Genomic DNA, 12553 nt, shown 5'->3' with positions numbered 1-12553 from the left:
TATTTTCTTTTTATTTAAGTTTTTAAAATAAAACTTAAGCACATGAATAATATCATGATCAGTGGCGAAATTATTATATTATAGGTACTAGAGTTTGGTTCAATCCCAAATAATTTTATTCTCCTTTTCTCTATATATAAAATTTAGAAATTAATATGAGAGGAAGGGTTGAAATTCATATTTAATCTTTTTAAAAATATAAAATGTCATTTTAACAATAGTTTAGGGTTAACACTTATAATTAACATGCATTTCGTTATTAAAATTAACGAATCAATGATATTTTAATAATATTAGTAATTAATGTATAATTTTTGAAAGTTGAATGATGAAAACTTAAAGAAAGTTAGTTGCTGTTAATATAGTTTATCCTTATTTCATTGGTTGATGAAATGTTATTTGATTGTATTTTAACGATGTTAACCGACCGACTAGGAAATGAAAATTCATGAAGTTTGGGTAGTGAAAAGAATCATCTGGTACCAAATTTTATATCAAGGCTATTGCACATTTTCTTCCCTGCCAAGTTTCAACTCTGTCCAAGTCAATTTCATCCCCATCCCAAAAATGGCATCTCCAATCTGCTTCTACCTTCTTTTCCTCTCCCTCCTCTCTCAAACCCAACTCTCCTTTTCCACTACCCACACACCAATCGATCACGGCCGTCCATTGGTCACCTCAATCGCTGATGTGCACGATCTGCTGCCAAAGTACGGCCTTCCTAAGGGTATCGTTCCCAACAACGTCAAGTCTTACACCCTTTCATCCACCGGAGACTTCACCATAGAGTTAGAAAGCACCTGCTATGTTCAGTTTGATGACCTTGTTTACTATGACAAAACCATCAGTGGAAAGCTAAGTTACGGGGCTGTGCACGATGTGTCTGGGATTCAAGCTAAGAAGCTCTTCTTATGGTTGCCTGTTACTGCGATTGAGGTTAATGGTAAATCAGGTATGGTTCAGTTCTTCGTTGGAGCTTTTTCTAAGGAGTTTCCAGCTGTACAGTTTGAAGATATTCCAGTTTGTAGGAGGAAGGCTGTTCTGAGGGCTGACCTGTTTGCTTCTATGTGAATTCGGGTACTATTACCCTTCCCTTTCTTCAACCTTCTGAATCTCATGTTTTTTGTTTTCAATTATTCTTTGCCAAGATACGTACTTGTGGAATTGAGATTTGGGTAGAATAGGAAGATGCATATGTTGATGTTATTAAGATCAAAGATGGTTAAACCCCATCATTGTTTCAAGTTTGACTGCAAAGGCTGTTCCTCTGTACATCTGAAAAATCAATATACCCTTTTTCTGGTCGCTCACGGTGATTCAGCGAAAATCATTCTTGTGTCATTTTATTTATGGGTTAACGAGAAATTTTAAGCAGTGTTTGAACCGTCTCTTCAATTGATATCATGTTTGTTTCTGTTGGCAATTTTGCAGTAGAAGTACCATGGACGACATGAACCGGATTTCATTTTGCCCTCCATTAAAAATAGGGAAAATTGTCCTTGTACTCCTAATTGATATTATGTTTGTTTCTGTTGGCAATTCTCTGGTTATTTTGTTAGCCATGCTAGTTTTAACAATATAAATGGATGAAAATTTAACAGAAGGGACTAGTTTGCTCTTTGATCTAAAGAGACTAATTTGTTATATTTTTAGTAGAAGGGGCAAAATGTAATCTAACTCCTAGGGGCCTCCATAGTAAACCGTAATTTTCCTTGTTAGTGCACCTTTATGGTCACATGTGCCATTTGGTGTCTCACTATTATATTCACACAGTTCACAAGCTCTTAAGAAATGTTAAATGGCTTTCCTCTTGAACTGCGTGTGTTGAACTTTTGCAAATACAATATGGCTGGTTTACGGGAAATGTGATCGAGTTCAGTATTTGATTTTGGTTATATGCTATTCTTTGTGAACTAAAGCTTTCTTTCTCGTTTTTCCGTTTTTGCAGGACTGGTTCCTTGTTCCATTGCTGGTGGCGGTAACCTTACTCCCCCATTTAGGACTTCTTGTTAGCTCAATAATTTCTTTGAAAGTCCCTTACTATATTTGTGGTACATAAAGTTGTATGTTTGTTTCCATCAAACTAAATGATTGATCAGAAAAGTCATGAAATTTGTCTTGTATATGTAAGATTTTCTATCATTTATTTAATGATGAAGGAAATTTACTGCGTTAATGTATTCTGCTTCATATATAGTCTCAGCCATACTGCCCCTTCCCATGGTCCTGAATTTAGTGAAAGAAAAAAAAAAAGTTCTCCATAACTAGTTTAGGATTAAACTCTAGTTGAGATTAATTTTGTTTCAATAGTTGCAAGGTTTAGATCATGGAAAACATGAACAAAAGTAGCTCCAATCCAATTCATGTTTGGTCAAAGAAAAAGAATAGAAAATGGCATGTTGAATGTAATTTACCATGCTTAACTGTCTTGAGATTTTGTCCAAATAACTTGTCTGCCATCTACATTTTCCAGAAAAATTAGAACCTCTTCCAAGACATTCATCGTTCTGAACAAAGCGATATGAATGGCTTGAAACTTCTGAAAAGTTGCAAGCTTAGAGGTGTATGTAAACATCTTTGGGGAACCAGACAGGTAAGGCATTTGTTTTTTGGCTTTGGCTTGCATTATTGGTATGTGCAAATGCATGGATGAACATCAGCAATCATACATTTCAAGTTGTACTCAACTTCCTATAAATGAGTGTATAAACAATTCTTAGCACAGAAGTCCAAACGGTTCCAACATTGATCCTCCGTGAAGCATGTCGTTTTCTTACAATTTGGTTAGTCCAGTAAGATCCTTTTGGACCACAAATACGAGGACAGTGCCAAATTGAAGCACTTTAGGTTGAACCGACTTAATCGGGGATCGGCAGCATATAATTGGGAATATATTTGGAACATCGATACTAGGATGGATGAGGAAATGATGTTCTTGTGAGCCATTATTTTGTACATCCATAATGTTCTTTGTGACCCTTTAATTAAAAGGAATCTAATTTCTGTCCCTGAATTTTGTCAACAAAATAATGGCTCTATTTTTATTTTGCCGTGAAGGCTTTGAGCACGGGCACCCCTTCTGCAAGGCCAGGATGAGAACAAGTTATCGGTGCTGCCTTATTCCCCCCCCCCCAGGCTTTTTCTGTACTTCTACTATTCCATCTTTATCGATGTGGAAAATTTATTTTGCATAGTTATCATTTGCATTTCTCTTATCAAAACAATTTTCAATCTTGTAATTCTTGCAATTGCAATAAAAGCCGCAGATTGCCCTTTGCCACATCTTCCTTGATTACTTACAGGCTTTTGATTTTCTATATATCAATGCTTGGGGCCTTCTGTTGTTTTGTCCTTTGGTAATAGACGGTGATTTAAGTTTTAGCGCATCATCGAATTTTTTTTGTTAATTTAACCATTTTTATTAAGTTAATTTTATAATTTAGCCATTCAACCGTTAAAATGTGTTTTCTTATCAAATGGAATGTTGATGTGACTTGGTTTAATAATAGATTTAGCCTTCAATGCTTATGCATTTTCTTAATTTAGTCCTAATTTTAAAAATTTAACAAATTTAACTTTTGATAATTACACGTTTTATCAAATTGGTCTTGATTCTAAAAATTAAAAAAGTATAAAAAATCATAGAAATTCAAAATTTTATTTAAAATTTATATATATATATTTAAAAATTTTAACAAAATTTTGATTTTTATGTATTTTTTAGCTTTTAGTTTTAGTTTATATTTTTAAAATTTTAGAATCAAGACCAAATTGACAAATTGTGTAAATATCGAGGGTTAAATTTGTTGAAAATTTTAAAATCAACACTAAATTAAGAAAATGGGTAAACATTAAGGGCCAAAATTGTTATTAGACCAAGTCACATCAACATTTTATTTGGTGACTGAACACATTTTAATCGTGAAGGCACTAAAACCCAAAATTGCTTAACAAGAGTGACTAAACTAACAAAAAAAATTGATGACTGAAATAAGAATGCACTAAAACTTGGGTGACTAATGGTCAACTTATAATCCTTTAGTAGCTTTAACCATATTCTTTGCCTCATATTCAACTCCTTATGAGTGAAAATATAACACCCGACTCAGAAAACAATAAAAAACACAATGTGATATCGACTACCAAAGTAACCTCGAACCTAGGGTGAAACCAAAAAGAATTTTAAGGCTGCCGAAATTAAATTGGAATTTTTACTATAGTAAAACTGTAATTTCACCATTTTAATAATCTATATCTTTACAAATTTTTATCATTTTAAGGGGGGCAAAGTGTAATTTTATCTTTATTAATTTAAAATTTTAAAAATCGTAAAAGGCATAAATGAAAAATTTTCCATTTTTAGGGGTTCGGGCCCCTATCAGCCCCCTAGTTACTCCCTTACTCGAATCAAGTAAAACCAACCCAACATATCTATACACGAAGCATACATTCTTCATTTAAAAATGGTGTTATGAGACTCATATAATAGTAGAATAAAAACACAACAAGAGCGAGTTAAAAATAATACTTGAGACACAAAATAATGAAAATTGTGGTCAAGTGTCGATACCTAGCCTCTTGGGTATCGATATCCATATTCGAAATTCAAACAAACAGTTATAGGACCACATGTTCTGATACATAGATATCCATGTACTAATACCTCATAGTAAAGTATCGATACCTCATATATGGGGTTCGATACCTTATGAAACAACTCAATAAATCTACAAAAAAAAAAGCTCATTTTAAACCACTAACCAAATACCCTTAAACACCTCTAACCAATACTAAACATCTAACCAATACCAAACGTCTAACCAAACAAACCCAACACATTTAACATACTAAATCAACTCTAAAACACCACATAACATGCATTTAAACACAATGGATCAAAATATGACCCCTTAAGTAAAAATTACAGTCAAACAATTACAACTCAACATGCAATTTTGATTCAAACTTAAGTTACCAACAAAAGAACATGTTCAGCATATTGAATATGTCAAAATACACTAAATGCAATATAGAAACCAATAGTACATCAACATTTAACCAAGTGACTCTACAAAGTCCCATTACATGCCCAAAATAACTAGTAAAGAAAGAAATTCTTTACGACAATGGATTTTCAACAATTGAATAACCCGAGCAATGCAGCTTGAACCTTAAGAAACCATTTAGAGCTTCACATACTTGTGCATGGTAACAAACCATACACTGAGCCACAAAAGCTCAATCATGCAAACATTTCTGAATATCTCATATGCTAAACTAGACAACAATAAACAACATTATAGACATAATCAAAATACGTTATTTAGCATTTCACGATATAACACATCATGCTTAAAAATCACCTTTCACAAAAAAATGCTTTAAGAATATCAAGTATAACGATATTTTTGAAACTTCATATACACAATCCAAAGCAAAAAAATGTAGCAGATTTTGCATAAATTTCACATTATAGCATACTATTAAAGCCCCATTAATTGAAATTGGACTCATAATCGGATATACGGATATCCAACCATTCCCCAACAAAATAATGCTTTTTAGGTACACAATAAGCATAATAATAAATGCACAAAATATCAAATTAGGTTGCATATAAGTGCTATGTTGTTGGGAAAATTTGGTTAAGAAAACTATTTTCAATTACACTGGAAGTTTAAAAATTTTCAAATTCGAACCAATTTGTGATTGTAACACCTTATACCCAACCTAAAATACTGGATTCGAATATAGGATGTCACAATACTTACATACTTAACAATCAATTTTTATAACTGGCAAGGGCCCTTCTAAACATACCTCTTATTTGTTTATTTATTTTCTAAGTCAAATATTTTACTAAAACATTTATTAATCACAACAATTTCTCAAATAGAAGTATAAGACATTACTACATAAATCTTTATAAAGAAGACTTAATACTGGCTTAAAAATACTATTTTCCATATTTCTAAAAGTTCTCCTCTGTATGCATAATATCGCTATATGAATAGACACCAAGGCTCAATTCTAAGAACATACATTACAAATAAATGCCTGTAAGTTCAACGAAACTTAGTAAGTCACATCCGAGACTTTAAAATCTTAGAGATCCTTTCAGGCCTTGTCGGATACTTCTCAAATTCTTAGCGAATAACTATACGCCATTCTCCACACGTAACCCATAATACACATTGATGCATACATACAGATGCTTCACAAATAACACTCGAACTTGCATACATACTACAATTTCTCAAGAAGACTTACTTATATAAGTGTATGGCGATCATACAAAGAGCCATGATAACATAACGTGTAGGAGATGGGTCCAGAGACTTATTAGAGACCTACCTTTACCTCGGTCTAGAGATTCCGTTTCAATTGTTCATCCCAAATCATCAACAGTGACAACCTAAAAGATTATATGATTTCTATTAGAATCCCCATTACAATTATTTTACTAACGTTCCAACTATTGGGAAATGTGACCATATTGTAGTAAACATGAAATTATTTTCTATATATAAATAAATTTCACATTTCATATTTTGTATGCATAGTGAAATTCTGACAAACAAATATTAGCTTATTGATTGTCTAAGTTCAAACTAATGATAAGTGGCATTGTAAGAACGTTTACATTGTGAGAAAGACAACTTACTTTAGTAGATCATTTAAATGAGTCTATAATCCTGTAAAAGAATCAAAGTGAGCATTTGGTTCAAATACCTAGAAAGATTATTATGTCATCTACAATTCCAATTGAGGAGATGACTAGTCTTCGCTATCGGAACAGTTAACTCCACTGTTAAGGACATAGATGTATTCATTGGCAGAATGATACATTGGACTAGACCTAAGATAAATTAATTTTGAATTTGTTTGTGAATTAATTTACTTGTAACATTCATGGTGTGATTTACCTAAATCCTGAGTTAGTCACTGACCATACGTATGTAACTCATGTACTTTGATATAAGTGGAGGCTTATGCTCAAAAGATGATCGAACAAATAGCCGATATGTTGGGCACATGACTTGTGTAAGCTTTACTAGCAATAGTGGAATTCATAGGTAAATTAAAGAGTTAACGATATCCTCTCATTGGCATTGTGTGGATTGACAAATATAGAACGTGGCCACGGGTTGCTTGTTCTCGAACGAGCAATTTACCACGGTCATTTGTTGACAGTGGTCATATTAATCATTAAGAAGACACAATGGTGACAATGAGATAAAATATGATTGTATTAATTGAACGGATATAACTCAAAGGAATCAAGGATATCAGGTGAGGGTAACACACATATGATGAGGTCATTGGACAAAAGAGTTGGATGAATTACTTTCGTAAAGAGTATACAATAAGGAATTTTTAATCATGGTACATCTTGTGGACTAACTCCATCATTAAGTAATTGTGAATTATCAGAACGATACTTTTGAACATAATTGCAATTACTAGAGCCAAATTGTATATGTCCGATTGGTCCCTCCACTAGCTTAACAAAAGCTCAATCAAACTACTTTTGAATTAGAAGAAAATTCTAAGACTTTGGAAATAATTTAATTTAGTTGATTTATTCGATGTGGAATTAAATTAGGCAGTCATAAGAATTGTTCAACTAGAGAATTTGATTAAAGATTTTTCTTGAAAAATTAATTTAGAAAATCTAAGTGATTTTTGAGAAAATTAATTTTGATCAAGTAATATTAAATTAATCAAAATAATTAAATTTAATATTATATTTTTAAAAATTAATTTTCAAGTCAAACAATTAGCCTAGTGGGTAATTGTACTTGAAAATTGGACCTGAGATCGTTAATTGGGTCTGGAAGTCCAAAACCTAAACCAAGAACCAAAAACGGGTCGAACCAGGCCTAGTATGTGAAATTAGGCTGACGATCCAACTGGTGGTTAGACTGAATCGGTTGGGTCGTCACTGGTCTGGACCAAATCGGTAGAAATTGAACCAGCTTGGGTGTCGGCGGCTGCAATGGCGGCATTCTGGTGGTCAGAAAATGGTTGGCGGCTGCGTTCTTCGATGGTTGAACACTGGAAAAATTACACTCCTACTAGGACTCTACTTGAGAATTGGAATAATATTATTTTAATGGATTTAATATTAAATATAATTTAATATTTACATTTAATATTAAAGTGATTAAGTTTAATCAAAGTTGAACTCTCTAAACTCTCCCTATATAAAAAGAGCCATGGTTATTATTTACACTCACTTGAATTCAAGAGAAAGTTGTAGATAAAAAATTCTCTGAAGCAATTATTTCAGAAAATTTATGTTTTTCTTATTTACAACATGGCCCAAAAGTTTAAAGAAATTGCAAAATTACCCCACTAGTAATTTTTGTGAATTTTTTTTGATTTGAAGCGAGCCCACACTCTGCAGATGTGAGCTTTTGGATAGCAGAGAATACTACTTGATCGAAGCGTTCATCCTAAATGAATCGAAATGGTACAATTTTGATTAAGCGTTTATTACTTTACATATTACAACCAACTTTTTGTTTGGCAAAAAAAAATTAAAACTTTGGTTTTTTTAAATTTATTTTCCAAACTTAATTTTCAACAATTGGTATCAGAGCCAGGCTATGCTCTATCTATAAGTATAAACAAGTAATCAAAATAAATTTCTCTTCTTGAATGATTTGATTACGTGGAAAGTGACATTATTTGTATCTTATGCATGTTTTGAGTTATATATGGAAATAAATGTGATATTATATATATTTTGCCAAGGTTGTGGTTCTTAGGAAATAGACTGTGGGCTATCATCTTCACGTAGGACTCTTTTTTTAATTCATAGAATTCTTGTGAGCTGAAAACGGACACAGAACTTAAATGTAAATTTTCCAAAAGGAGTCCATGACGAGAAGATGGAGCGATGGCGGTTGAAGACTCAAGGAATGCCTTGTGACGAAAAACTATGTAATTTTATTTTTTTCATTTATTTTCTAGAAATAGAACCATGGTAACTGTTAAACTAAGCCTTATCGGATAACATGTTTTGATATAACAAATTAAAGTGTTTTTGAATAAAAGTAAAGTTGAGAAATTTGATAAAAATCAAGTTGAAATGATTTTGTTGAGTCAAACATTTTCAAATATGTTTTAACCATTTTCAAACAAGCTAGAATTACTCCAGGACAAAAAGTATCGATACTTTTTTTCTAAGTATCGATATTTTACAAGATATCGATACCCCTCTGATAATCGATACCAAATTGACCCTGTTTCTTTCAAACCCTAGTAGGTATCGATCCAATATTGATACTTTTCTTAAGGTATCGATATTCCTGCCCCAATGTTCACTGAAATCTATATTAATTACAAAAAAATATCGATACCCTTTTAGTAGGTATCGATACTCGTTGCTGCAGGTGCAATTAATGATCTAGTATTTCATCGCTAATGGCTACATTCACTTCTACAACAACTACAACGGTTGGAAATCAATTAGAGGATATAAATATCATCTTCTAAAGGTCTAGCAACAAGAAAAGAAATGTGCAAAGCTTAAAGATAAATCAAAATAACCTAGATCTTAATTCTTTCATCCTTTTCTTGTAAACACTTGTGAGCTTTCATTGTATTCATTCATCTAAAGCTTTTTTCTCTGTATTTGTGTTTAACTGGCAAACATCTTGATCTTGTTAGTATTATTTCTTTGTTTGCTTATTTATTTCTCTTTCAGAGAGGGTTTATTCTTAAGGTTTGGGTGGAAACCTAAAAGGAGTTATATCTTAAGATTTTGGGGAATAAGACTTAAAAGAGATTGTAAGTTTAAACCTTGTCCTCAAAGGTTATCAAATTAGTGAATTTGGGAAAATCCTTAGTTGTGGAAAGCTAAGGTAATGGAGTAGGCAATTGGGGCTGAACCACTATAAATCCTTGTGCTATTTGTTGCATAATTTTTGTTGCTTCCACCACAACTTCTCAAAGGCCGATTCAACCTCTTTATCATCGATCTCGAGTTGATACTTTTGAGCTAAAAATTGGTATTAGATTGAGTCTCTAAAGATGGTTTAACAACTAAGAGAAGATCCTCGAAGAAGTTGAAATGACCATCAACTCATTCTACAAAATGGCGTCCACTTTCGAGCCAAATTCCACCATATTGGTAGAAGGGTATTTCACCATGAGGCCTCCGCTATTCAATGGCTCTAAGTACTTATATTGTAGAATAAGAATGAAGCTATTCATTCAAGCTAACGACTATTAGGTTTGGAGGATAATTACAAATGGGTCATTCGTTCCAATGAAGAGGGTCGAAGGTGTTTTAGTTCCAAAGGAAGAGAGTGAATGGGATAACAATAATATCAAGAAGATACAATTAAATGCAAAAGTTATTCCCACTCTATTTTGTGCTCTTGGTGCAAATGAGTACAATAGAGTCTCCTTGTGCAACAATGTCAAAGAAATATGAGACAAACTTGAAGTCACCCATGAAGGGACAAGTAGTGTTAATGATTCCAAGATAAGTCTTTTCACCATTGATTATGAGTTGTTTAAAGCAAAACTAGAAGAAGGAATCAAGAAGATGTTCGATCACTTCACCCACATCATCAATGGTCTCAAAGCCCTTAGGAAGACCTATCCTAACAAAAAGATGGTGAAAAAGATGCTGAATAGTCTCTAAACGTCTTGGGAAGCTAAAGTGACAAAAATAGAAGAATAAAAGGATTTCAACTCACTCTCCCTTGATGAGCTCATTAGTTCTTTGCTTACATATGAGATAAGGCTTAACAAAGAGAGCGAAGAAGAATGTTGGTAAAGCTCTAAAATCCACCACTAATAATAATAGTGAATCAAGTGAAGAGGTGGATGAAGATAAAGAGATGAAGATGTTTGTTAAAAGTTTCAAGAGATTCATAAGGCCCTACAAAGGAAGAGAATTTCAAAAGAAGGAAGGACTTAAGCTTGAATCTACCAAGGAGAAAGATCCCATTATTTGCTATGAGTGCAAGAAACCGGGACACATCAAGTATGATTGTCCTCAACTTAAAAAGAAGGGGTCTAGCAAACAAAAGGCCTGTGTTGCTGCTTGGAGTTCATCCAATGATGAAGTAGCCAACTTATGCCTTATGGCCATCAATGATCCTAAGGTAACTTTTAACTCATATACTTTAAATGATTATTCTATTGATGAATAGCAAGATTCCTATGATGAATTGGGTTTGGAATTTGAAGTCATGATGTTAAAACACAAGAAAAATGTTTCAAAATTGAGAAATTAAAATGACTTACTTTCCAAAACCAATCATGAACTTGAAGAGAAAGTAAACAGAATGCAAGAAATAATTAATGACTTCGAAAAGAAAAATTTAGACTTGCATAATTTACTTTCAAAAGTTCATGAGGATCATCAAAAGTAACTTGAGTTGCTTAAGAGTGAAAAAGCTCACTTTAAAAAAGTTTCTAAAAAAGGAGAAAATTCAAAATAAAACTTTGTTAAAAATAACTTTAATTACTATAAACATAGAGGTCCCTTAAAATTTTACAAGGGAAAACTTGTATACCTAAAGGGTTTAGTGATACTCAAGACAAGGAAGCTTTTTCAAAATGGATACCTAAAGGGATTGGATTTTGAAGACTAATGATTTTGGACCCAAAATATATTGGGTACCGAAGACTTAATTCTATGTTTGTAGGTAAGGTGCATTGCTTCAAGGAGATCAAAGGCAAATTTTATGTGATTGCACCTTAATGTTGATTGGCATGGTAGTTCATTAGTTCTTTATGTTTAATATCTATCTTTGAACTAACCACTTTCTTTTCCTCTTGAGAGCTTTATTATTTATTTTCTTTGATATAACAAAAAAAGAGGAGGAGAGAAAGGTAAATTTTAATGGTTGATTGATTGCTTATATGCCAAGATTAGTGACCAAAATTTTCAAATTAATATGAATGTCAAATTTGTGCTTATTTCAAATATTTATGCCTAGAATTGAAAATGATTTTTATAAAAGGGAGCTTAAATTGAAAATGCCTTTTGTTAAGGGAACAATCTATTCAAAACAAATTTACAAAATCTTTTGTTATATCAAAAGGGGATATTGTTAAACTAAGTCTTATTGGATAATATGTTTTGATATAACGAATTAGAGTGTTTTTGAATAAAAGTAAAGTTTAGCAATTTGATAAAATCAAGTTGAAATGGTTTTAGATGAGTCAAACATTTTCAAACAAGTTAGAATTGCTCTAGGACAAAAAGTATCAATACTTTTTGTCTAAGTATCGATATCTTGTAAAATATCGATACCCCTCAGATAATCGATACCAAATTGACCCTGTTTCTTTCAAAACTTAGGAGGTATCGATCCAATATAGATTCTTTTCTTAAGGTATCGATATATTTCCTACGATATCGATATTCCTGCTCCAATGGTCACTGAAATCTGCATTAATTACAAAAAATATCGATACCCTTTTAGTAGGTACCGATACTCATTGCTGCAGGTGCAATTAATGACTTGAAATTTCATTGCTAATGGCTACATTCACTTCTACAACAAGCACAACCATTGGAAAT

The 12553-nt window shown here is 32.4% G+C and overlaps 1 protein-coding gene across 4 annotated transcripts; it reads left to right on the top strand.

The window, feature by feature from the left end:
* The first annotated feature begins 403 nt into the window (after window positions 1-403).
* On the top strand, window positions 404-2176 carry LOC105766074 (uncharacterized). Of its 4 annotated transcripts, none has more exons than XM_052631816.1 (3): window positions 404-952; window positions 1029-1077; window positions 1949-2176. In XM_052631816.1, exons 1-2 carry the CDS (start codon window positions 439-441, stop codon window positions 1043-1045), a joined length of 531 nt encoding a protein of 176 aa, XP_052487776.1. In that variant the 5' UTR covers window positions 404-438; the 3' UTR covers window positions 1046-1077; window positions 1949-2176. The 4 variants fall into 4 exon arrangements, with proteins under 4 accessions (XP_052487776.1, XP_052487777.1, XP_052487775.1 ...); XM_052631817.1 differs by lacking the exon at window positions 1949-2176 and adding an exon at window positions 1432-1914; XM_052631815.1 differs by lacking the exon at window positions 1949-2176 and adding an exon at window positions 1432-1907 and having other exon boundaries at window positions 405-1077.
* The last annotated feature ends 10377 nt before the right edge of the window (window positions 2177-12553 follow it).

The sequence above is a fragment of the Gossypium raimondii genome, chromosome 5 (assembly GCF_025698545.1).
Source record: "Gossypium raimondii isolate GPD5lz chromosome 5, ASM2569854v1, whole genome shotgun sequence".
In the NCBI taxonomy this organism is placed as follows: Eukaryota; Viridiplantae; Streptophyta; class Magnoliopsida; order Malvales; family Malvaceae; genus Gossypium; species Gossypium raimondii.
Note: the sequence above shows the minus strand (reverse complement) of the source record. Positions and strands in the feature narration are given on the sequence as shown.

Bases quoted from the DNA above. Each gene is read 5' to 3' on its own strand.
- LOC105766074 (XM_012585386.2), top strand. From the start codon at position 439: ATGAAAATTCATGAAGTTTGGGTAGTGAAAAGAATCATCTGGTACCAA.